At 40.5% G+C, this 23,058-nt stretch overlaps 1 protein-coding gene across 18 annotated transcripts in view; it reads left to right on the plus strand.

The window, feature by feature from the left end:
• The window catches only part of TTLL5 (tubulin tyrosine ligase like 5), a 309,168-nt gene that overhangs the window by 150,578 nt on the left and 135,532 nt on the right, over nt 1–23,058 (plus strand). For 17 of the 18 annotated variants that reach the window (XM_033408371.2, XM_049706827.1, XM_033408745.2 and 14 more), the window contains one exon: nt 9,626–9,780. The exons of the other annotated variant lie outside the window; for it this stretch is intronic. In XM_033408371.2, coding sequence (XP_033264262.2) covers nt 9,626–9,780 — 155 coding nt within the window. The remainder of the gene's footprint in view (nt 1–9,625; nt 9,781–23,058) is intronic. 18 annotated transcript variants of the gene reach the window in all.

Below are 23,058 nucleotides of genomic sequence, written 5' to 3' on the forward strand. Positions count from 1 at the left end.
CTTCTTGGCCATCTGTATGTCTTCCTTGGAGAAATGTCTGTTAAGGTCTTCTGCCCATTTTTGATTGGGGTGTTTGTTTTTTTAATATTGAGATTTAGTAGCATAGTCTCTGATGATTAGCCCAGAGAAGCCAACTGGCCCGGTGGCGACACCCTCTACCTTAATAGCCTAATACTCCTAACTAAAACGATGAGCCTCTGTTTTGGCACTGGCGCTGTGTCTTTATGTGCTGTGAGCCTGTCTTTTTAAAAAAATTCTCCAGCAGTGAAATGTTAACCATTGTTGCAAATCAGGTATAAATAAATGCCATTTTCCATTTTCTCTTCATCTGTTCAAAGCTGGTTTTGTTATGTTTTATTATGTTATCTGGAGAAATGTAGGTGGACAGAGAAGCAGAGGCAGCCTGGTGACAGGAATATTTTCTCCCTTTCTGAGGGTTTTCTTTTCATCTTGTTTATAGTTTCCTTTGCTGTGCAAAAGCTTTTAAGTTTCATTAGGTCCCATTTCTTTATTTTTGTTTTTATTTTCATTACTCTAGGATGTGGGTCAAAAAAGATCTTGCTGTGATTTATGTCAAAGAGTGTTCTTCTTGTGTTTTCCCCTAAGAGTTTCATAGTATCCGGTCTTACATTTAGATCTTTAATCCATGTTGAGTTTATTTTTGTGTTTGGTGTTAGGGAGTGTCCTAATTTCATACTTTTATATGTAGCTGTCCAGTTTTCCCAGCACCACTTATTGAAGAGACTGTCTTTTCTCCATTGTATATCCTTGCCTCCTTTGTCATAGCTTAGTTGACCATAGGTGCGTGGGTTTATCTCTGGGCTTTCTATCTTGTCTCATTGATCTATATTTCTGTTTTTGTGCCAGTAGCATATTGTCTTGATTACTGTAGCTTTGTCGTATAGTCTGAAGTCAGGGAGTCTGATTCCTCCATCTCCGTTTTTTTCCCTCAAGATTGCTTTGGCTCTTCAGGGTCTTTTCTGTCTCTGTACAAAGTTTAAGATTTTTTGTTCTAGTTCTGTAAAAAAATGCCATTGGTAATTTGATAGGGATTGCACTGAATCTGTAGATTGCTTTGGGTAGTAGAGTCATTTTCACAATATTGCTTCTTCCAATCCAAGAACATGGTAGATCTCTCCATCTGTTTGTGTCATCTTTGATTTATTTCATCAGTGTCTTATAGTTTTCTGAGTACAGGTCTTTTACTTCATTAAGTAGGTTTATGCCTAGGTATTTTATTCTTTTTGTTGCAATGGTGAATGGGATCATTTCCATAATTTCTCTTTCTGATCTTTTTGTTGTTAGTGTATAGGAATGCAAGAGATTTCTGTGCATTAATTTTGTATCGTACAACTTTACCAAATTCATTGATTAGCTCTAGTAGTTTTCTGGTGACATCTTAGGTTTCTCTATGTATAGTATCATGTCATCTGCAAACAGTGACAGTTTTACTTCTTCTTTTCCAATTTGTATTCCTTTTATTTCTTTTTCTTCTCTGACTCCCATGGCTAGGGCTTCCAAAACTATGTCGAATAAGAGTGGCGAGAGTGGCCATCCTTGTCTTGTTGCTGATCTTAGAGGAAATGCTTTCAGTTTTTCACCATTGAGAATGATGTCTGCTGTGGGTTTGTCGTATATGGCCTTTATTATGTTGAGGTAGGTTCCCTCTTTGCCCACTTTCTGGAGAGTTTTTATCATAAATGGGTGTTGAATTTTGTCAAAAGCTTTTTCTGCATCTATTGAGATGATCATATGGTTTTTATTCTTCAGTTTGTTAATATGGTGTATCACGTTGATTGATTTGCATATATTGAAGAATCCTTGCATCCCTGGGATAAATCCCTCTTGATCTGGTGTATGATCCTTTTAATGTGTTGTTGGATTCTGTTTGCTGGTATTTTGTTGAGGATTTTTGCATCTATATTCGTCAATGATATTAGTCTGCAATTTTCTTTTTTTGTAGTGCCTTTGTCTGGTTTTGGTATCTGGGTAATGGTAGCTTCGTAGAATGAGTTTGGGAGTGAGTTTCCTCTGCCATTCTTTGGAAGAGTTTGCGAAGGATGGGTGTTATCGCTTCTCTAAATGTTTGATTGAATTCACCTGTGAAGCCATCTGGTTCTGGACTTTTGTTTGTTGGAAGATTTTTAATCACAGTTTCAATTTCATTACTTGTGATTGGCCTGTTCATATTTTCTGTTTCTTCCTGGTTCAGTTTTGGAAGGTTATACCTTTCTAAGAATTTGTCCATTTCTTCCAGGTTGTCCATTTTATTAGCACAGAGTTGCTTGTAGTAGTCTCTTATGATGCTTTGTGTTTCTGCGGTGTCTGTTGTAACTTCTCCTTTTTCATTTCTAATTTTATTGATTTGAGTCCTCGCCCTCTTTTTCTTTTCTTTTTTTTTTTTAACATCTTTATTGGAGTATAATTTCCCTCTTTTCCTTGCTGAGTCTGGCTAAAGGTTTATCCATCTTGTTTATCATCTCAAAGAACCAGCTTTTAGTTTTATTGGTCTTTGCTATTGTTTTCTTTGTTTCTATTTCATTTACTTCTGCTCTGATCTTTATGATTTCTTTCCTTCTACTACCTTTGGGTTTTGTTTGTTCTTCTTTTTTTAGTTCCTTTAGGTGTAACGTTAGATTGAGATTTTTCTTGTTCCTTAAGGTAGAATTGTATTGCTATAAACTTCCCTCTTAGAACTGCTTTTGCTGCATCCCATAGGTTTTGGATGGTCGTGTTTTTGTTGTCATTTGTCTCTAGGTATTTTTTGATTTCCTTTTTGATTTCTTCAGTGATCTCTTGGTTATTTAGCAATGTATTGTTTAGCCTCCCTTTGTTTGTGTTTTTTATGTTTTTTTCCCTGGAATTTGTTTCTAATCTCATAGTGTTGTGGTTGGACAAGATGCTTGATATGATTTCAATTTTCTTAAATTTAATGAGGCTTGATTTGTGACCCAAGATGTGATCTCTCCTGGAGAATGTTCGTGTGCACTTGAGGGGAAAGTGTAATCTGCTGTTTTTGGATGGAATGTCCCGTAAATATCAGTTAAATCTATCTGGTCTATTGTGTCATTTAAAGCTTGTGTTTCCTTATTAATTTTCTGTCTGGATGATCTGTCCATTGGTGTAAGTGAGGTGTTAATGTCCCCCACTATTATTGTGTTGCTGTCGATTTCCTCTTTTATAGCTGTTAGCAGTTGCCTTATGTATTGAGGTGCTCCTATGTTGGGTGCATATATATTTATAATTGTTACATCTTCTTCTTGGATTGATCCCTTGATCATTGCGTAGTGTCTGTCCTTGTCTCTTGTAACATTCTTTATTTTCACGTCTATTTTATCTGATATGAGTATTGCTTCTCCAGCTTTCTTTTGATTTCCATTTGCATGGAATATCTTTTTCCATCCTCTCATTTGCAGTATGTATGTGTCCCTAGGTCTGCAATGGGTCTCTTGTAGACAGCATATATATGGGTCTTGTTTTTGTATCCATTCAGTGAATCTGTGTCTTTTGGCTGGAGCATTTAATCCATTCACATTTAAGGTAATTATCAATATGTGTGTTCCTATTACCATTTTCTTAATTGTTTTGGGTTTGTTTTTGTAGGTCCTTTTCTTCTCTTTTGTTTCCCACTTTAGAGAAGTTCCTTTAGCATTTGTTGTAGAGCTGGTTTGGTGGTGCTGAATTCTCTTAGCTTTTGCTTGTCTGTAAAGCTTTTGATTTCTCCATCGAATCTGAATGAGATCCTTGCTGGGTAGAGTAATCTTGGTTGTAGGTTCTTCTCTTTCATCACTTTAAATATATCGTGCCACTCCCTTCTATTTGTAGAGTTTCTGCTGAGAAATCAGCTGTTAACCTTGTGGGAGTTCCCTTGTATGTTATTAGTCATTTTTCCCATGTTGCTTTTAATAATTTTTCTGTGTTTAACTTTTGTCAGTTTGATTACTGTGTGTCTCCCGTATTTCTCCTTGGGTTTATCCTGCCTGGGACTCTCTGTGCTTGCTTCCTGGACTTGGGTGGCTATTTCCTTTCCCATGTTAGGAAAGTTTTCTTTTTTAAAGAAAATTTTTTTATTTACTTATTTATTTTGGGGCTGCTTTGGGTCTTCACTGCTGAGTGCAGGCTTTCTCTAGTTGTGACGAATGGGGGCTACTCTTCGTTGTGGTGCGCAGGCTTCTTATTGCAGGGCTTCTCTTGTTGCGGAGTACAGGCTCTAGGCACATGGGCTTCGGTAGTTGTGGCACTTGGGCTCAGTAGTTGTGGCTCGTGGGCTCTAGAGCACAGGCTCAGTAGTTGTGTTGCATGGGCTCAGTTGCTCCGCAGCATGTGGGATCTTCCTGGACCAGGGCCGAACCCGAGTCCTCTTCGTTGGCAGTCAGATTCTTAACCACTGCGCCACCAGGGAAGCCTTAGGGAAGTTTTTGACTGTAATCTTCTCAAATATTATCTCGGGTCCTTTCTCTCTCTCTTCTCCTTCTGGGACCCCTATAATGCGAATGTTGGTGCATTTAATGTTGTCCCAGAGGTCCTTAGGCTGTCTTCATCTCTTTTCATTCTTTCTTTTTTAATTCTGTTCCATGGCAGTGAATTCCACCATTGTGTCTTCCAGGTCACTTATCCATTCCTCTGCCTCAGTTATTCTGCTATTGATTCCTTCTTGTGTAGTTTTCATTTCAGTCATTGTATTGTTCATCTCTGTTTGTTTGTTCTTTAGTTCTTCTAGGTCTTTGTTAAACATTTCTTGCATCTTCTCGATCTTTGCCTCCATTGTTTCTCCGAGGTCCTGGATCATCTTCACTATCATTATTCTAAATTCTTTTTCTGGAAGCTTGCCTGTCTCCACTTCATTTAGTTGTTTTGTTGAGGTTTTATCTTGTTCCTTCATCTGGTACATAGTCCTCTGCTTTTGCATTTTGTCTATCTTTCTATGAATGTGGTTTTTATTCCACAGGCTGCATTATTGTAATTCTTCTTGCTTCTGTTGTCTGCCCTCTGGTGGATAAGGCTATCTACCAGTTACTTTTCTTTTTTTTTTTAAAAGCAGGAATGCTTTGGAAGGAAAGATGAAAAGCTTTAAAAGTTTTCTTATTCCTGGGCTTCTCTGGTGGCGCAGTGGTTGAGAGTCCGCCTGCTGATGCAGGGGACACGGGTTCGTGCCCCGGTCCGGGAAGATCCCACATGCTGCGGAGCGGCTGGGCCCGTGAGCCATGGCCGCTGAGCCTGCACGTCCAGAGCCTGTGCTCCACAACTGGAGAGGCCACAATAGTGAGAGGCCCACGTACCGCAAAAAAAAAAAAAAAAAAAAAAGTTTTCTTATTCCTTACATAGTCTCATATTTAAGCAGTGGTCATTTTTGCTATTTTTCTCAAAATAAATTAAGGATGCTTTGCTTTTATGTAGAAGGAAATCATAATGAGTACCAATTTTTGGTTTATCCATGAAATGCATAATGGATGTTACATGAAAAAACAAACTCACCAAGAGTCCAAAATTAGTTTTATGTTCATGCCATCTTTTACTATATCTGCTGAGAAACGAAACTGATTGAGGATGTTGTTTTTTTTAATAAATTTTATTTATTTATTTATTTATTTATTTATTTATTTAATTTTATTTTTTTACACACTCCCCACACCCACTCCTCCTCTAGCAGCCACCAATCTGTTTTCTGTCTCTATAGATTTGCCTCTTCTAGACATTTTGTGGTTTTTTTGTTTTTTTGTTTTTTAATTTGGTTGCCCCAGGTCTTAGTTGTGGCACATGAGATCTTTAGTTGCAGCATGTGAACTCTTAGTTGCGGCATGTGGGATCTAGTTCCCTGACCAGGGATAGAACCCAGGCCCCCTGCATTGGGAGCACGGAGTCTTAGCCACTGAACCACCAGGGAAGTCCCTATTTATTTTATTTATTTATATTTGGCTGTGTTGAGTCTTCGTTGCTGTGTGTGGGCTTTCTCTAGTTGCGGCGAGCGGGGGCTACTCTTTGCTGCAGTGTGCGCTCTTCTCATTGCGGTGGCTTCTCTTGTTGCGGAGCACAGGCTCTAGGCACACAGGCTTCAGTAGTTGTGGCGTGCGGGCTTAGTAGTTGTGGCTCGTGGGCTCTAGAACGCAGGCTCAGTAGTTGTGGCACACGGGCTCAGTTGCTCCGTGGCATGTGGTGTCTTCCCAGACCAGGGCGCGAACCCGTGTCCCCTGCATTGGCAGATGGATTCTTAACCACTGCGCCACCATGGAAGCCCCTAAGGATGGTTTTGTTTTGGTTTTTTTGTTGCTCTACTTATTAAATATCCTCTGGTGAAGGGTAACAAGTGGGAAATAAAATTTAAGGAAAGGTAGAAAATGCTGGAATAGTTAGGTATAATCAATCCCTGTATAATCACTGTTTTCCAAATTTGAGGTCTGCATCTGATTATATTTTCAAAAATCTCTAATAATCAAGGGTAACTAGAACAGTTTCCCTACTAGTTTCAAAACTAGAAAATGGATTTTAAAACAAGAGTACCAGTTCTGCAGCTGTTATGTGACCGTGAACAAATTGCTTACCGTAACTTCTCTGACCCTTTGTTTCTCCATATCTGGAAAGGGAGTACTGGGGGAATTCCCTGGCAGTCCAGTGGTTAGGACTCCATCCTCTCACTGCTGACAGCCCAGTGTTGATCCCTGGTTGGGGAACTAAAATCCCACAAGGGAGTATCACAGTATCTACTTCCATGAGTAATAGATAAGGAGGGAGATATATTGATAAAACCTCACTTATAAGTGCCTGACACTTCCACTGTAAGGACTCAGATGTTAAGCCATATTATTTGGAAAAAGTATTCCACGTGCATTTGGAGGAGAACATTCTCTGTTCTAATCTTGGCCCTGCCACCTACTAGGTGTGTTACTTTTGTCTAATTGTTTACCCTCTCTAGACTTTAGTTGCCTCTTCTGTTAAATGGGGGTAACAATAGAACCTCCTTCAAAGGCTTGCTCAGGGTTAAGTGAGATAATACACGTCAAGATAATGCAAAGACATCTAAGCCCATGGCACATGGTGAGCATTCAGTAAGTGTTCGTGATTATGGTGAAAATGATGATGTTTCAATTAAGGGCAGCCTGGACAAAAGAGAGAAGATGTACCAAATCTGATATCTCTTCTCCTTCCCATTCACTAATCTCCAGCTATACTGTTTATACTAGACATGGTAAAGTATGTACCTTTTGTTTATTTTCCTGCTGTTCCACTATAAATTATTAATAGACCTCTTTTATGAGGTTTTTGTCGCAACTGACTGAGGCAGTAATTGGAGAATCTGTTAGTTATCATAAAGACCTTTCCACTTTGTAGTATCTTTATAAGCTCCAAGCTCATGTCTAATTTGAAAAGCCTAATATTTAGTGCCAGGGGTCAGGGCAAGAAGGAGGAGGGCTCAGTATGGGACGGGGGTGAGTTCAGTCCTACAGGGAATCTGTTTGATCGTCCGAGAACCTGGCCTTTGTTGCCACTAGGTAGGGTGCCAGAAGAAGGACAAGGCTCTTCAGAGGCCCTGGGGGCCAGAGAACACTGCCCTAATCTGCCACTCTTGTCTTCCCCACCCTTTCATCAGCATGGTCTTTCTCCTCCCCTGGTAGTGGCAGAAGGGGGTCAGAACTGACAAGCCAAGGTTGGCTCCTGAGACTTCCTCTGAATCTGGGGCCGCACTGGAGTGTGCAGTCTGAGTGTTCCGGCCCCCAGCCTCCACAGACACCAGAGATCACTCCTGACTTAGAGAAAGTGGACTTCGTCACAAGAAAAATATTTGGGTCCTTTGGTGTGAAGACACAGTCCTGGGCTGTTGTCACTGAATTCTGTAACTAGGAATGAAGCACTATACCGTTACTAAAAATGACTTATTTTCTTTCAGAATTATCAAATTTTTTAAAAATCCAGAATTCTTCTATTTGTAAATGTCAAAATTGTTAGCTTCCTGGGACACTTCATAGGAGGACACTTTTCTTGGAATTCATATCTCCTCACTTCACTATTCCTTAGTGTCTCCTACTCAGCACCCTGCATTCAGCTTTGAGTACACCCCCTCTTTTCAGCATCCCCCGTACATCTCATTGGAAATGCTTCTCGAACCATCCTTTCTTTTCTGATTCCACTCTTTCCAGCCAGGTTTTAAGGTTATCACCTCGCACCTGTATTTTTCATAATAACTTACATTTTTTTCTTTTGGATTATAAAAGTAATACATGCCCTTTAGAGTTTGTGTCTGTGTATGTGTTCATTTAAGGAAATTGCTTCTGCCCTCTGTATAGTTTCATATCGTGATTTGTTTTTTAACTTGAGATATCAGCATGTTACTATATCGCTAAGTATTCTCCAAAAAAATTCTAATGGCTACATAATATTCCCTTATATGTTTAGAGCAAAATTTTTTTAACATATTTATTTAACATAATTTATTTAAATACTCTCAGCCATTTAGATCTTTCCTTTTTCAGTATTAAAATCAATGCTTGTTTTCAGTTTCTATTCACAGCATAGTGTAGTGAGTAAGAACATGCGATTTGGAGTTTCAAAGACTATGGTTCAGATCCTGGTTCTGCCATTTATTCCTAGGCCTCAGTTTCCTTCTTTGTAAAGTGGGGATTATAATAGTACTTGCCAATAGCATTATGACAGTTTGAATGAGATGCATGTAATATACTCGTTTATACAGAGCTTGGCACATTGTAAGTGCTGCTACATAGTAACTGCTATTATAATACTCACCTCATTAATGATCTGCAGTTGTGTTTTTAGCGTAGTTCCTATAAGTTAGAGTGTAACATCAAAGTGTACAAATATTTTGATACTTTTAATAATATATTGACAAATTTATTTGTAGAAAGATTGTACCAATTAATAGTATCATAAATAGTGTAAGTACATATCTAATATCACCTTTGCCATGGTTAGGGTACTATATTTTTGGTTATTATTTATGTCAGTGTAACATGTGAAAGTGTTATCTTATAATTTACATTTCTTTGATTGACAGTGGAAATGACTAGTTTTAATTGTTTAATTGGCTAATTATATTCCATTTTTGTAAATTGTTTATTGAAGTCGGTGCCCATTTTTCTATTGCCTGTGCATCTTTTTTCTAAATCAGTGAGTTCTTTATACAGTAATTAGTTATTATTAATAAATAAATAATAAATATTATTAAATATTATAAATTATTATTTATTAATAATAGTTATTATTTACACTAAAATTTATCGAGCGTTTAGAACTTTCATATGACACAAGGGTCAGAAAGGACTAAGTAGTTTGCCTAATTCTTAGAACCTTGTGTGACACAGAGTAAATACTCAGTAAGTACTTGCTGTTTTTGTTATTAATCTTTGTATTTCACAGCACCTCGCATAGTATGGTGCTTTGCACATAGTAGGGGCAGAATAAATACTCGTTAATTTATATTGACACTAGCCACCCTCACCTGTGCTCTTGGATGTTCACAGAAGCCAGCCTTTAATGAGTGCCTTTGTGGCAACCACTGTTTAAGCTCAGGTGGGTCAGCATCTCCTGGGCTCTACATGATTTTCCCCATTATGATTTTAATGATACTTTTCTAAAACTCTGTAAAATCAGGTTATTTCCCTCACTTCATTTCTAGGTAACAAACCTGAATTTGGCAAGTGGCGTCATAAACGGAAGCAGTGCTTCAACTCCCCACACACTTCGGCCTGTCATCAGTCCTAGTGGCCCAACATGGTCAATACAGTCAGACCCCCAAGCTCCTGAGAGCCACTCCGCCCCTCCTGGAAGCAGGTACGTCAAGGGCCATGGAGCCGGCATTTGGGTTACACAGGGGCAGCCTGGATCCTAAGCAAGTCATTCTCACTTTGAGTTCCCTGCACAGGCACCAGCAAGACAAGTGCCTTTCCCCTCGTGTCCTAATCCTCTGGTGCTTGAATATAGGGCCTCATTTCACTTGTAAGACAGTTTGTGGGCAAATCAAATGAAAAGGAAATTTCTGATACAGTTCAGCAAGTTCACTTCTGCGTGAAAGAGCAAGAATTTATACTATGCTTAATCCTCGCTCACAGTCAACATTTTTGTGTATTGACTTTTGACATTTTCTCCTTGTCTCCTAATTCTTTTTTTATACCTTGTATTACATTGTGTTTCAGTAACTTTGGACTCTTTTCTTTTGAAGCACATATTTTATATGTTTTTATGTAGGTTATCTAATTAAACTCAAACAGCCTCCCTGGACAATGTTCATTTGGAAAGTGGGAAGGAAATTACCTTTATGTAGTTGAGCAAAGTGGCAGAGGATAGATCCAAATAGATTCTGGCCATAACGTCAGCAACTTCTGATTTAAAAAAGAAACCACTGTATTGGATTCTAGTCTCGATCTGTATTTCAAGTTCCCCTGTATAAAAAACATAAGAAGAAACAGATTCCCAGTACATCTTGCTTTAGTGGCTATTAAATATGGGTTTAATTGCATCTGTCCCTGAGTCAGATGAGCTAGAATGGAATGTGACTGTTACAATGAAGTATTCCAACCAGCTGAGATATTGTTCCCTCCAAATAAAGACACTGTGCCACAGGTGTCCCACCAGCTCCCTACCCCAGGCCAGCACATCAGCCTCTGCCAACCAGCCACCTCTTTGGATGCTGCCCTGCCCTGAGGTTGGAGGGGTGACCGAAGGCTTGGGCATGGAGGAAATACCTAATTGTTGTTCAAGTATCTGTTGGTGTTAGAATGATTACTTAAGGAACTAATTTGGGAAGCAGAGACTCTGCCCAGGAAGCAAGATAAACATAAGCGCATTACATCATGCTCTGGTACGGTGTCTTTCATACCAGTGATCATTGTGGTCAAGGGTGAAAAGAATCATCTCAATTTAGAATTATGAAGAGTTGAAGACCAAGAGGCAGGACTTTTGAAGACAGGACATCCTCCCACACTATTCTCTTCATAGGAGAAGTCTGTCCTTTGGTGATTTATGATTCCAGAGTAACCGCATTCCTAAAACATAAGTCGTAAAAAAGAAATTCTGTTTATACCACAGAGCTTTATTTTCCATATAAAATATTTCCAAATATTCCATTTTCATTTTACAATCAGAGGCTTGTTTCTATGGAAAACACTTTCTCTGCAATCTTGGATATATTGTCTATATGACAAGGCTGCAACCGTTTTCCATACGGTAAGCAAAATGTCAAGACTGTACATTTTGGAAAAATAGTTTTAGCTTTTTTTTTTTTGGCTGCACCACAGGGCATGCGGGATGATGAGATCCCCAACCAGGGAGCAAACCCGTGCCCCCTGCAGTGGAAGCTCGGATTCTTAACCACTGGACTGCCAGGGAAGTCCTGAGTTTTAGCATTTTTCATACTTGTGTTTGGAATAAAAATTATGGCTGGGTTTTGAGCCTTCTCTTGGTGACACCTGTTAATGCCGAGCCACAGAAAGATGAAGGGGTCCATCAAGGTCAGAGGCAGGACCTAGGGTGCAGTGCTGTGAGTGACCTTCTCCCAGCCAGACTGTGCTCATGGGCTGTGGTAGAATGCCACGTGATACGATCGACTTCAGAACCACTGGCACCAGGAAGTAGCCCCTGCAAAGCCCCCTGGTCTTTCCCTTTGGGGGTTAGTTGTACCCATAACAGCCGTCTCTTCACCTACTCTTCAAGCTCGAGGGTCAGTTCTCAGGCCCCATTCTAGTCCAGGGTAGCCCTGGAAAATCTCCCTTCCCCCCCACCCCCAACAACGCGCAACCTCTGGTTGCCATGACAGCCTGCAAGCTCAGTTTGGGAGTTCCAGTTCCATGTGGAATTCCCAGAGATACCCACCCTAAAGAGCCTTAAATGAATTCTCAGAGGTCCTTTCAGAACTGGCTATGACATGGGCCCCAGCCAGACCTCCCTCAGGCATTCGCTCTGTCCCATGCCCCAGTTTCTTTATTTACCTGGTAAGTCACTGTTTTGAGGATATTTATTTAGTCTCTTGTTGTTCCTTCCTTAGTAGTAAGGGTGACTAAGTTTAATGAATAAGGGATTAGTAGCTTAGAGATGTGAGTTTTATTACTGATTTTTACACTAAGTGACCCTAAACTATTCATTTAATCTTTTTATTGGATAAGCATACTTATGTATAAACTGGCCTGTTTTGGGAGCTTTTAGGTTGTTCTTAAAGCACTTTGATCTCCCTGGAAGTGGGTGCTAAGTAAATAACATGTCCTCTTACTTGTACATCTACAAAAGCATCAGTGGATTCCAGTGCTGATAAACTCTCATAATTCACTCAACCAGGGGCTGCCCTGTAAACAGTAAAAAGATGTAAAGAGAATCCAATGCTGGCTGTACTTTTCATCTGCATCTTGGAGGATTCAGTGACTTGGTAGCCACAGGAATGAAAACTGGTGACTCACAAGAACTCAGCAAATAGTGTTATTTTTCATTTCCCTGTGGCGTTGCTATTGTTCTCAATTTTATGGATCACACAAGTTTTCACCAGACAACCTTGTTCTTCCCCCGCTGCTTTGAAACCACCCCAAATGTAGCCCAGGGCTGTCGTCTCCCATTGGGTCAGTGTGAGCTCAGCCCAGCTCCTCAAATCCCTCGGTTCCTTTGGTCTGTCTGGAGTCCCTGTTGGAGCTTTGTTGTGGGAGAGGAAGGCAGAGAGCCCACGCCTTGCCCAGACAGTCTGAGGCCTGGCCGTGGAGCTTGCAGTTCCCTAGACACTCGGAGTTGGACTTGGCCAGCCATTCCTCTGTTGTTACTTTTCAGAGGTAATAAGTGAGATTAATTGCAGGCCATTCTCCAGAAGAGAATGTAGTCAGGGCCAAATACAGTCACATGTTTAGAAGCCTGAGGTGTGCCTTCGAGCAAGGCCAATTGAGAATTATACAATCTGGCCTCCAGGATGCAGGTACGGAATGTCCGCAACCTCTTTTTTCTTAAAGGGATTGTATTTGATTTCTAGATGCTGATACCTGGGTACTAAGCTTTTCTTTAGCCAATGAAATGGGTCGGGTTTTTCAAGCTGCCTTTTAATTCTCTATTTTTCTGGGTACCTGGGGAATTGTTAGGAGCTGAGATTGATGTGCAGAGGCATCTCCTCATTACCACCAGCCTTGCACAGAACTGGACCATGTCAGGGAGGAGCATTTTCTAGGTGAGGAGAGCATCTTTCTTTGGGAGACCTGGAAGGGTTACTGTAAAGTTCTGGCTGCTGCTTGGAATGATTTGGGAAGGACAGGGCCTCAGACGGCTTGGCAGGAACCTGAGGCTCTGTTTTTTTCCAGTCCAGCCCTTCCTCGTGGATCGAGCTGTCAGGGAATCCCACGAATGTCTGGCTTCTGCCCCTTTGTATGTTTTTCCAGCATTTGTCATTGAATTATTTTTATCCATCTCTGGTTTTTTCACACATGCAACCTGGGGATTTAGCTGTTCCTCGATGTTAAAGGTGAGGGAGGTTGAAGGCACAGTCATGAGTTTGTTCCTTCTTTTTGTGACGGGGCAAGACATCGTGGGCCTAGGCTGTGTGGCCTGGTAGCCTCTACTCTGGAAAACAGCTGTATGTCAGAACTTTAAATTCTGTACTGGGGAATGGGATACAATGAAGCCCCAAATCTTGGAAAATTGGGTGATATTTCATGTCACCTTGTTCCTCTGCCCTCTTACTCTTTAGTAATAAATTATAGTCTGGTACCTTTCTTTACATAATTTTTTGAAACAGATTTTCAAAGATTCTGATACCAGTTTAACTAATACTTTTCTCCCTTGTTTTAGATTATTTCTTTTTTTAAAAAAATACTTATTTTTTTATTTATTTATTTTTGGCTGCATTGGGTCTTCGTTGCCGAGCGCAGGCTTTCTCTAGTTGCGGCGAGCGGGGGCTACTCTTCATTGCGGTGCATTGGCTTCGCATTGCAGTGGCTTCTCTTGTTGCAGAGCACGGGCTCTAGGCGTGCAGGCTTCAGTAGTTGTGGCTCGCGGGCTTAGTCGCTCCACGGCATGTGGGATCTTCCCGGACCAGGGCTCGAACCTGTGTCCCCTGCATTGGCAGGCGGATTCTTAACCACTGCGCCACCGGGAAAGTCCTAGATTATTTCTCACGAATGTTGCTGGAGATTCAGGACCCTGACTTCCCATCTTTTCATTTTCAGTTCTCAGAAATATTGAGTTTATTGTCTTTAATAAAACATGTTCTGTTCATTTTCTATGTGTCAGGCATTGTGTTAGCTGCTGGGAGTAGCGACAAATAAGACAGAATCGTCCCCAGTCTCCCAGAGTTTACTTTCCAGGATGTATCTTCTATGCTCTCGGCGTAGTGCTGAGCGCTGGGTAGAGTCTAAAAGACTTTGAAGACCTGGTGTTGGATCACTAAGAGGTTACCGTCTAACAACGAGGAGGAGCCACATACACATGGAACAGTTAGGAAACAGTGTTGGGCAGCATATAACAAAAAGATTTAAATTGTGTGACCCAGGCAATTAGAAGAAAGAGAATCAAGAAGAGGGTGTAAGGATTTAACCCTGTCACCGGCTACAACATGGCTGAACCTTGAGGACATAATGCTAAGTGAAACGAGCCAGTCACAAAAGGACCAATACTGTATGATTCCACTCCTATGAAGTGTCTAAAGTCGTCTAAATTGTAGAAACAGAAAGCAGAAAGGTGGTTGCCAAGGGCTGGGGGAATAGAGGAGGGGGAATTAGTGTTTAACGGCTATAGAGTTTCAAACTTGCAAGATGAAAAAGTTCTAGAGAACTGTTGCACAACAGTGTGACTGTACTTAACACTACGGAACTGTAGTCATAAAAATGGTTAAGATGGTAAATTTGAAGTTATACTTTTTTTTTTAACCACAATAAAGAGAATAGGAGGAGGAGTGTGTGAGGTTTTAAAAGAGAGCCCCATAGTTCTGCAAAAATTATTCAGCAACCAAATGCTAAGGCTTTGTTTCCATTTTCTTCCTCTGTTTAGGGGAATTATTCTGAAACTAGTCCTTTAAATGTTTCTATTTCTTTAAAAGTATGTTTACTTTATTTATTTATTTATTTATTTTTTGCGGTACGCGGGCCTCTCACTGTTGTGGCCTCTCCTGTTGTGGAGCACAAGCTCCGGACGCGCAGGCTCAGCGGCCATGGCTCACGGGCCCAGCCGTTGCGCGGCATGTGGGATCTTCACGGACCGGGGCACGAACCCATGTCCCCTGCATCGGCAGGCGGACTCTCAATCACTGCACCACCAGGGAAACCCAGTATGTTTACTTTATAGGAAAGGAGGCCATCAACCCCTGTTAGGAAGATGGCAGGGTATAGTGAAAAGAGAAGGGACTTCAGGGTTTGCCTTACTGAGTGTATGACCTTGTGCAAGTTGCCTAGCTTCTCTGAGCCACAATTTCCCCATCTGCTTAAAAGTGCAGATAATAATACCTACCTCATTAAGTTGTTATAAGATTTAGTAGAGTTGTGCATGTGAAAGTAACCAGTATAGTGCCTGGTTTTGGTGTAGGTTCTTGATACCACTTAGTTCCCTTTCCAGGAAAAAAAAAAAAAAAAGGAGAAACTTAAAATTGGACTTGCTTGGGATGTGGGATTGCTACACTCCATGTTTTAGTATCTGGTTTAGAGGAAACTGGCCATCAGCCATATGCAGTGCACTCCTGGAGCTGGATCGCAGAGATGTAGCCTTTCCAGCTGAGGAAGGGCCTTCAGAGCGGGGCCCACAGGAGACTCTTCCTTTTCTTTGACCCCTTTGTTGAAGGGTGACTTCTTTCTACTTAACAGGCCCTTCCTCTCTGCTATCTTCTTCTGAATGTTGAAATTTCCATTGCGGCTCAATGTTCCAGCCAGTAAACACTCATATTTTCCATCCATCCTGGGGGTCGAGCTTTGGGAGAGCTTTCCTCTGGAGGAGTTTGGAGCTTATAATTTTGTACTTTATCCTGTTATATAAACAACACTCTCTAGCCAAAGAGCACAATCACAAAAAGAAACCACTTTTGGGGGGCCTAAAAACAAAAAGAAACTCTTTCTTGTTCAGAGTTATGTAGAAGGGCTATTTCTCTCATCCTCCTTCCTTCCCATAAAACAAAGTTTACCTGACCTCCTTCCTCCTGAGTCTTAGCTCTTAACCACTCCTTCCCCTTGAGAAAAACGCTTCTCTGGCACACGGGTGATAAAGGCCTGAACTTCTATCTGAAATTCCTCTGCTTCTTTTCTCACTCAGCCAGACACATAACCTCTCAAGGGTTATGCTCTGTGTCAGTTCAAGCTCTGTGACAGATTCTACAGTTCCTCCTTCACCAAGAGAGCTGAGTGCTGTAGGTGTTTGTACCAAGGCCAGAATCACTGGACTTCTGCCTATTGAAGGAATGTTGGTAAACTTTGGAAATGTGTCAGAGATCGCTGGCTGGACATCATACCAAGGCCTAGGCAAAGTAAGTTAGGGAATGTTTGGGCCTAGTATCAGGAGTGGAAGATGGGGATCTTTTCTTATCTGCAAGCCAGAATAAAATGCAGCTTGCTTTGTGGTTTGCCAGTGTAGCATTTTTCCAGTTTCGTTTGCCTTCTCCCCTCCTTCTCAAAGCATTAAAGATAAACTACCTTATATACATTTCCTCAGGATTAACACACACACATGCACACTCGGACACATACACACAGAGTCATTGTTAGAGGCAAGACTCTGTCTTATTTAGCTGTTCACTTTGTAATTTGATATCCATCCACAACTGATGATTATTTTGGTTTTAAGAGAACTGAATGACAAAAATCCATGTACAAGCTGAGTGAGACTCCTTTTCTAGAATTAGGAAATTTTATCACAGTTACTTAATTCATAATTCAGTTTAATTCTCACATGGTTTTTCTGTCATCTTCTATCTTTCCAACATAGCTGTTTACCAGCCCTAGAAGAGTTTGGAAAGAACCACAGTGGTGAAGAAACACTATATCTTTCTTTCTGACTCTTGTAGAGGAACACTGATGATCCATTTTTAAAGCTTACTTAATGTTGACTCAACAAATTTAGGACAACCAGCTGGCTTCACTGAACCTTTAGCTAAAGACCTCATTCTACCCTCCTGCCCATCTTTCTGCTGAAAGACTCTCAGCATATATTACTGACCGAGTACAGCTAAAATATCAATGCTTTTTTTTTTTAAGTCCTAGGATTTAAGAGGCTAAAAGGAAAAAAATCTTCCTGTATCTATATTTTAATAAAAGAAAACAATAGACTCATACGGTCTGAAAAGGAGTACAGGTTCTCTCGTCCCTGCAGCCCTTTTGAGGAGCAAAATTTTGGTGTAAGTTCTGGTTTTGGTGTAGTTTCCTGATAACTCTTAGTTCCCTTTTCAGAAAAGAGAAAAACATAAAAAATTAGACTTGCTTAGGATACGGTATTGCTACACCACTGAGTTCAGATATAACTGGCCATCACTTACGTGCACTGTCATATCGTATCACGGTGACAAAAGCAGTTATACCTAATCACAATGCTCAGGTTTACATTATTTGTTTTTATAGTGAAGTAAGGATCTATATATTAAAATTTTGATTATAAACTATTAAAATGCTCCTAAGGAAAAATAAGAGAAGCTAAACTTAAAAGGTGGAGCCAAGCGTTCTTTGGGAAATGCGAGTAGGGCTAGAGTGAGAGAGGCAATATATGAGAGCTTAGGAATTCAAAATGTCACATCATGTGGCAGGCCCACATGTTAGTAACAAGCAACAGTAGAACTCTTGTCCTAATTGGACCATTCTTATGCTTCAGAGGCAATAAAGGGGTGTTTTTTGGCTTTCATGAATTATCAGGCTAAGACTTGTATTAATTTGGCTTCAAAGTCAATAATCAATGCCACGTTTTGCCTGGTTTTTTAAAAGAAGTTTTACTATCTTTCTGTAATGAAAATGAAATATGGGTGCATCTCAGTAATGTGACTATAATCTAGAAGGCTTTAGATGAGAAAATTAGGCTCTCTGGCACCACAGGTAAGGCAACCATAAGGGGGGTGGGTAATAAATAGGTTGTACCTAAAGGCTACAGGAAATCAAATTATGTTCTTGTGAAACTGGGTTGCACCAAGCAAAACTGAGCAGATGAAAAAATCTGTCTATATTATTTGTATTCTCAAATATCTTGCTAGCTGCTTGAACCCAACACTGACATTTGAAATACAAGACCCTAAGAGTTTTTTTACCTTCTTCACCAAATATTTAGTATATTGAAATACTTGAAAAAGAAGAAAGGTGAAACTGGTAATAAGTAATGTTCCAGCTGGAAAATGGCTTCATCTGGTAGTTGTTAAAACAATGTTATCCTAAAAAAGTTAGCATGTTACTGAATATCTCCTAAATGCAAGGCTTGGGGCTCACTCTGAAGGAGGTAATAGACAGGGTCTCACTCTGTCTGGAGGAAAGTTGATAGTCACTTAAGTTACTAATGCAAGTATTGTAAGGCAATATGTACTTAATTGTTGACGAAGAGGATTATGCTGTTAAGTGGTACAAGTTCAGAGGAGAAATTGATCACTCTGACTGGAGAAAGTGGCAAAACCTTCACGGAAAAGAAAGGTGTGTGAGCTGACTCTGGAAGGGCAGCTGGGGCTTGGGTAGGCAGAGAGGCTAAAATTAATCAATCAAGAGGTAACTGCACACTTACTTTGTGCTCCGTGCTTTGCGAGGATCTATGAGAGGATCAAGAAATGTGCTCCACAGTCCTGTAAGTTAGAGCTGACACTCAGCAGGGCGGTCTAGAGAATACTGCCCTGGAAGTTTGCTTATTTTTGGCATGTGAAATATAGAGCGAGTGATTAAAGGGGGGGCATATGGACTCAGTGGAGCTCGCAGTTCAGAAAAGGTACTAAAGAAGGGTGGAGATCTAAGGCTCTGCAGAGGAAGGGTTTAAGGTAGAGTTTAAATACATCCTAGATTGTATATAGGCTGCAGACTCCTGCAGAAAAGGAGAGGAAGAAAAAGAGAGCTAATGTACAAGGTGTTTAAGGCATTTTCAAGGGAGAGTGAATGGGAACCAGTCCAGCTGATAAAATGTATTAGTCAAAACACTTTGAGTTTTGGGGGTTTTTTTTGTAAATTTATTTATTTATATTTTATTTTTGGCTGCGTTGGGTCTCCGTTGCTGTGTGCGGGCTTTTCTCTAGCTGTGGCGAGCGGGGGCTCCTCTTCGTTGCAATTCACGGGCTTCTCGTTGCAGTGGCTTCTCTTGTTGCAGAGCACGGGCTCTAGGCGCGCGGGCTTCAGTAGTTGTGGCGCACGAGCTTAGTTGCTCCGCGGCATGTGGGATCTTCCCCGACCAGGGCTTGAACCCGTGTCCCCTGCATTGGCAGGCGGATTCTTAGCCACTGTGCCACCAGGGAAGTCCCAAAAACTTTTGAGTTTTAAGTGATAGAAGCTGAAATCATGCTGGATCCTAACTGTAAAGGCGATTTTTCAGTTCATACAACTAAAAGGTCTAGAAATTGATGTTGGAGGCTTATGAAGCATCATTAATCATACTTTCTACTTGTCTCCAGGTCTTGCCTCCACAACTAAATGAGAAATTATAGAAAAATATCAAAGATAGCAAAATACCAACTTTATTGCTGATAAAGATAAATTGGAGAATACATCTTGGGAATATGGTACAATTCTACCTTTCATGGCTAAGTCTTTCTCATTTGTCTTATTTATTCTAAAGATTTTCTTTGTTGATATTTTGTTAATTTTGATAATTAAAACAAAATTTTTAAGGAAGAAATAAAAAGACCTTCTATAAAGGTCTTTTATAGAAAGACAATATAAATAAAATTTATAAAATAAATTTTATTTATTTATATAAAAATAAATAGACAAAAACAAAAAGACAAAAACAAAATAAAAAGACAAAAACAAAAAATAACTTGGCCTGATTTTCAAGGTGAATATCTGTATTTGGCCCCAATCTACCTTTCCAGTTTTATTCTTCACACATTTAGTTCCAGCCAAACTCTAAGGATCAAAAATAGTATATTTTCCCATCACTACATCCTTATACCATTCTGTAGCACTTATCCTATTAATTTACTATAATTACTTCACGAAAGTGTAAGTTGTCTTATTCACTGTTGTATCCCAGTGCCTTGGTAAACAGCAGACACTTAAACATAAAGAACAAATATTAAGTAAAAGAATGAGGGAATGAACAGACCCCCTGCTCCTCACCTGTATGTTTACATGTTCAAACCCTTTTCTCCTACAGGGCTTAGCTCAGCTCAGCCTTTTTGCAACCTTCCCTGATGACATCCCAAGCAGATGTCATTAGGCTTTCTCTTCCTTCTGTTCTTCATCCCCTGGACTCATGTTCCTAAAAGATGTAATTCAGAGGAAGCTCTGGCTAAATGCACAGTTTTAATTCCTAGAGAATGAATTTTTGTGGCTCTTCCTATCCTAGTGATCTGAAAACTAGAGAAAAAAGCCCTGTTTCTTCTCCACTGAAGTTTTTTTTTTCCTTTTTTATTTTTATTATTTTTATTTTTTAACATCTTGATTGGAGTATAATTGCTTTACAATGGTGTGTTAGTTTCTGCTGTATCACACAGTGAATCAGCTATACATATACATATATCCCCATATCTCCTCCCTCTTGCGTCTCCCTCCCACCCTCCCTATCCCACCCCTCTAGGTGGAGCTCACACAGCTGCCTTCCCAAGTCATCAGGTCCTTATTGCTTCTCCTTTGAACCCTATTCAGTTCTTTCTAGTTATCCAAGATTGAAAGTGCCCTACAAGCAAAAGACCCTTTGCATTTTGGGGGGCGGGGGCGTGCTGTTGGAAGAGGCAGGGTGTGGAAGAAGAGGAAAAGGCAGAGACCGTTCTTTTTACCCTCCTTCTCCCCACCCCACCTAACCCTCAGGAGTCTTGAGAGCCACTCCTAGAAGGTGCTTAAACAGCCCAGTCAGTATAGGATGACTATCTCTTTACTCCAGCCTTTTAACATTGGTTGACCAATAAGTCATGGTGTGTACTGAATATGTGTGATATTTCAGATTTTTGGTGTTCTCTACAGTAGTTCCTCTCTCCTCACTGTCCTTTATTTGATAGACTTATAGTCGGCCCTCGGTATCCACAGGTCTGCATCCACGGATCAAAATATTTAGAAAAAAAAATGTCAGAAAGTTCCAAAAAGCAAAACTTGAATTTGCTATAGTCCAGCAACTGTTTACATAGCATTTACATTATATTAGATATTAGAAGTAATCTAGAGATGATTTAAAGTATATGGGAGGATGTGTGTAGGTTATATGCAGATACTGTGCCATTTTATATAAGGGACTTGAGCATCCTTGGATTTTGGTATCCACGGGGGTCCTGGAACCAATCCCTTGCACATACCAAGGGACGACTGTACTGGCATCCCCTACCTGGGTGGCTAGTATGGGGAATGCATAATGTCAGGCCACCATCTCCCTGCTCCAAGTTCTAATATCTGTTTACCTCTGCTATGACACATACCACTCCTCTTTGTATTATTGTTGTTTGTATACTTGTCTTACCTCCTGTATTAGATTGTAAGCTTTTGAGGGTCAGAGACTGAGTCTTACACATCATTATGTCCTTACACTTTCTTCTACAAAGTGCTCAGTAAATGTTTGGTGAATAAGTGGCTAGATCAGTGCCGTCCAACATGGTAGCCACAAGCCACGTGTGGATTTTAAATTTTTAAATCAATTAAAATTAAATAAAATGAAAAGTTCAATTCCTCAGTCATACTAGCCACATTTCGAATACTCAAAAGCCACATGTGGCTCGTGGCTCCCATATTGGACAGTACAGGACAAAAAGGTTGTCCCAGAAGATTCAAAGATGTGTAGAGACCCAAACTTGGTCAGTGGAAAAAAAAAAAAAAAAAGTACAAAGTAAGGCATATTCTTGATTATCCTCTTAGGCTCTTTTGTAGCTGTCAAGCCTCTTTTGTTTAGATCTAGAGATTTACCACAGATGCTGTTCTTAAACTAATTTGTGGTACTGGGAGGGGCATATTTTAATGCCTTGGGAATCTCAACAGCTCAGAGCTTCTGAATTACTAGTGTCTAACCAATCAGAGCTGGGCTGGCTGAGAGGAAGGGACTTTTAAAGCAGATCCTAGCGTTACCATTTTATTTTCTGAGATATGCTCATGACTAGATACTGGGGAGAGGTCTTGCTTCCCTACACTTACCTAGCCGCCAGCCCCCCACCTGCTTGGCTGGCAGTTCTGACTTGGCTTATAGAGCTGCTATAGCCCTGGGGAACAGAGCCAAACATGCGGAAGTGGTTACATGTACCAGCTCCCAGGGAAGCTGTGGGCTAGCAGGGGGAGTGGGTGGGGTCCTGCCTGATGGCTTTTCAAAGAAGCCAAATCTTTGAAGTTTTGTTTTAGCAGCTGCCAGGTATGCTGTTTCAGCACTTCACAGACTCTCTCACTGTGTTCCCATATCACATTTTTTCTTTACTATATGTGCATAGTATATACAATGGAGCTTGGCTGTTGGGAGGGTAAATATAAAATTGTGGAGTAAGGTGCTAAACACAACCCGCTTTTTCTTTTTTTCTTTGACTCTGCTGTGAAATAGCCACTTTTAATGCTCCCTTTTCCCTTCTCAGCTCTGATCTTTTCTGATCACCTGCCAAAGGAGAGGCAAACAGAGTCCTCTTCTATTTGAGAAAATAGTAAGTTTTGAAAAACTGGAGCTCCTACATTTCTCTGATGAATTAGAGCATCATTCTGAGAATAGAACATCACCCTTTTCCAAAAGAACAGTTGACATCCCCCAAAAAGCAACCCTGATACTTTCAGACTTGGAGTAAATTTCTTGAATGTAGATCTTGTGCACCACTGGATCCTCAGCATTTAGGGCAATGTCAACCATAAGTATTTGTTAAATGATTGCACTTGCAGCTGCTAAGCTGGTGGGGGGAAGGACTGGGTAGGTAAAGCACCCCTCTAAAGCCCACACTCCGAGCGTTCTCCGCTTCCTTGCTTCTTTGCTTAAATAGTCCCTTTCTCCTATCCAGTCTACAGTTAGCTCAGACCTTTTCCAGCGGCCCCCAAATTTGCTCCTTCCTCT

Source organism: Orcinus orca, chromosome 2 (assembly GCF_937001465.1).
Source record: "Orcinus orca chromosome 2, mOrcOrc1.1, whole genome shotgun sequence".
In the NCBI taxonomy this organism is placed as follows: Eukaryota; Metazoa; Chordata; class Mammalia; order Artiodactyla; family Delphinidae; genus Orcinus; species Orcinus orca.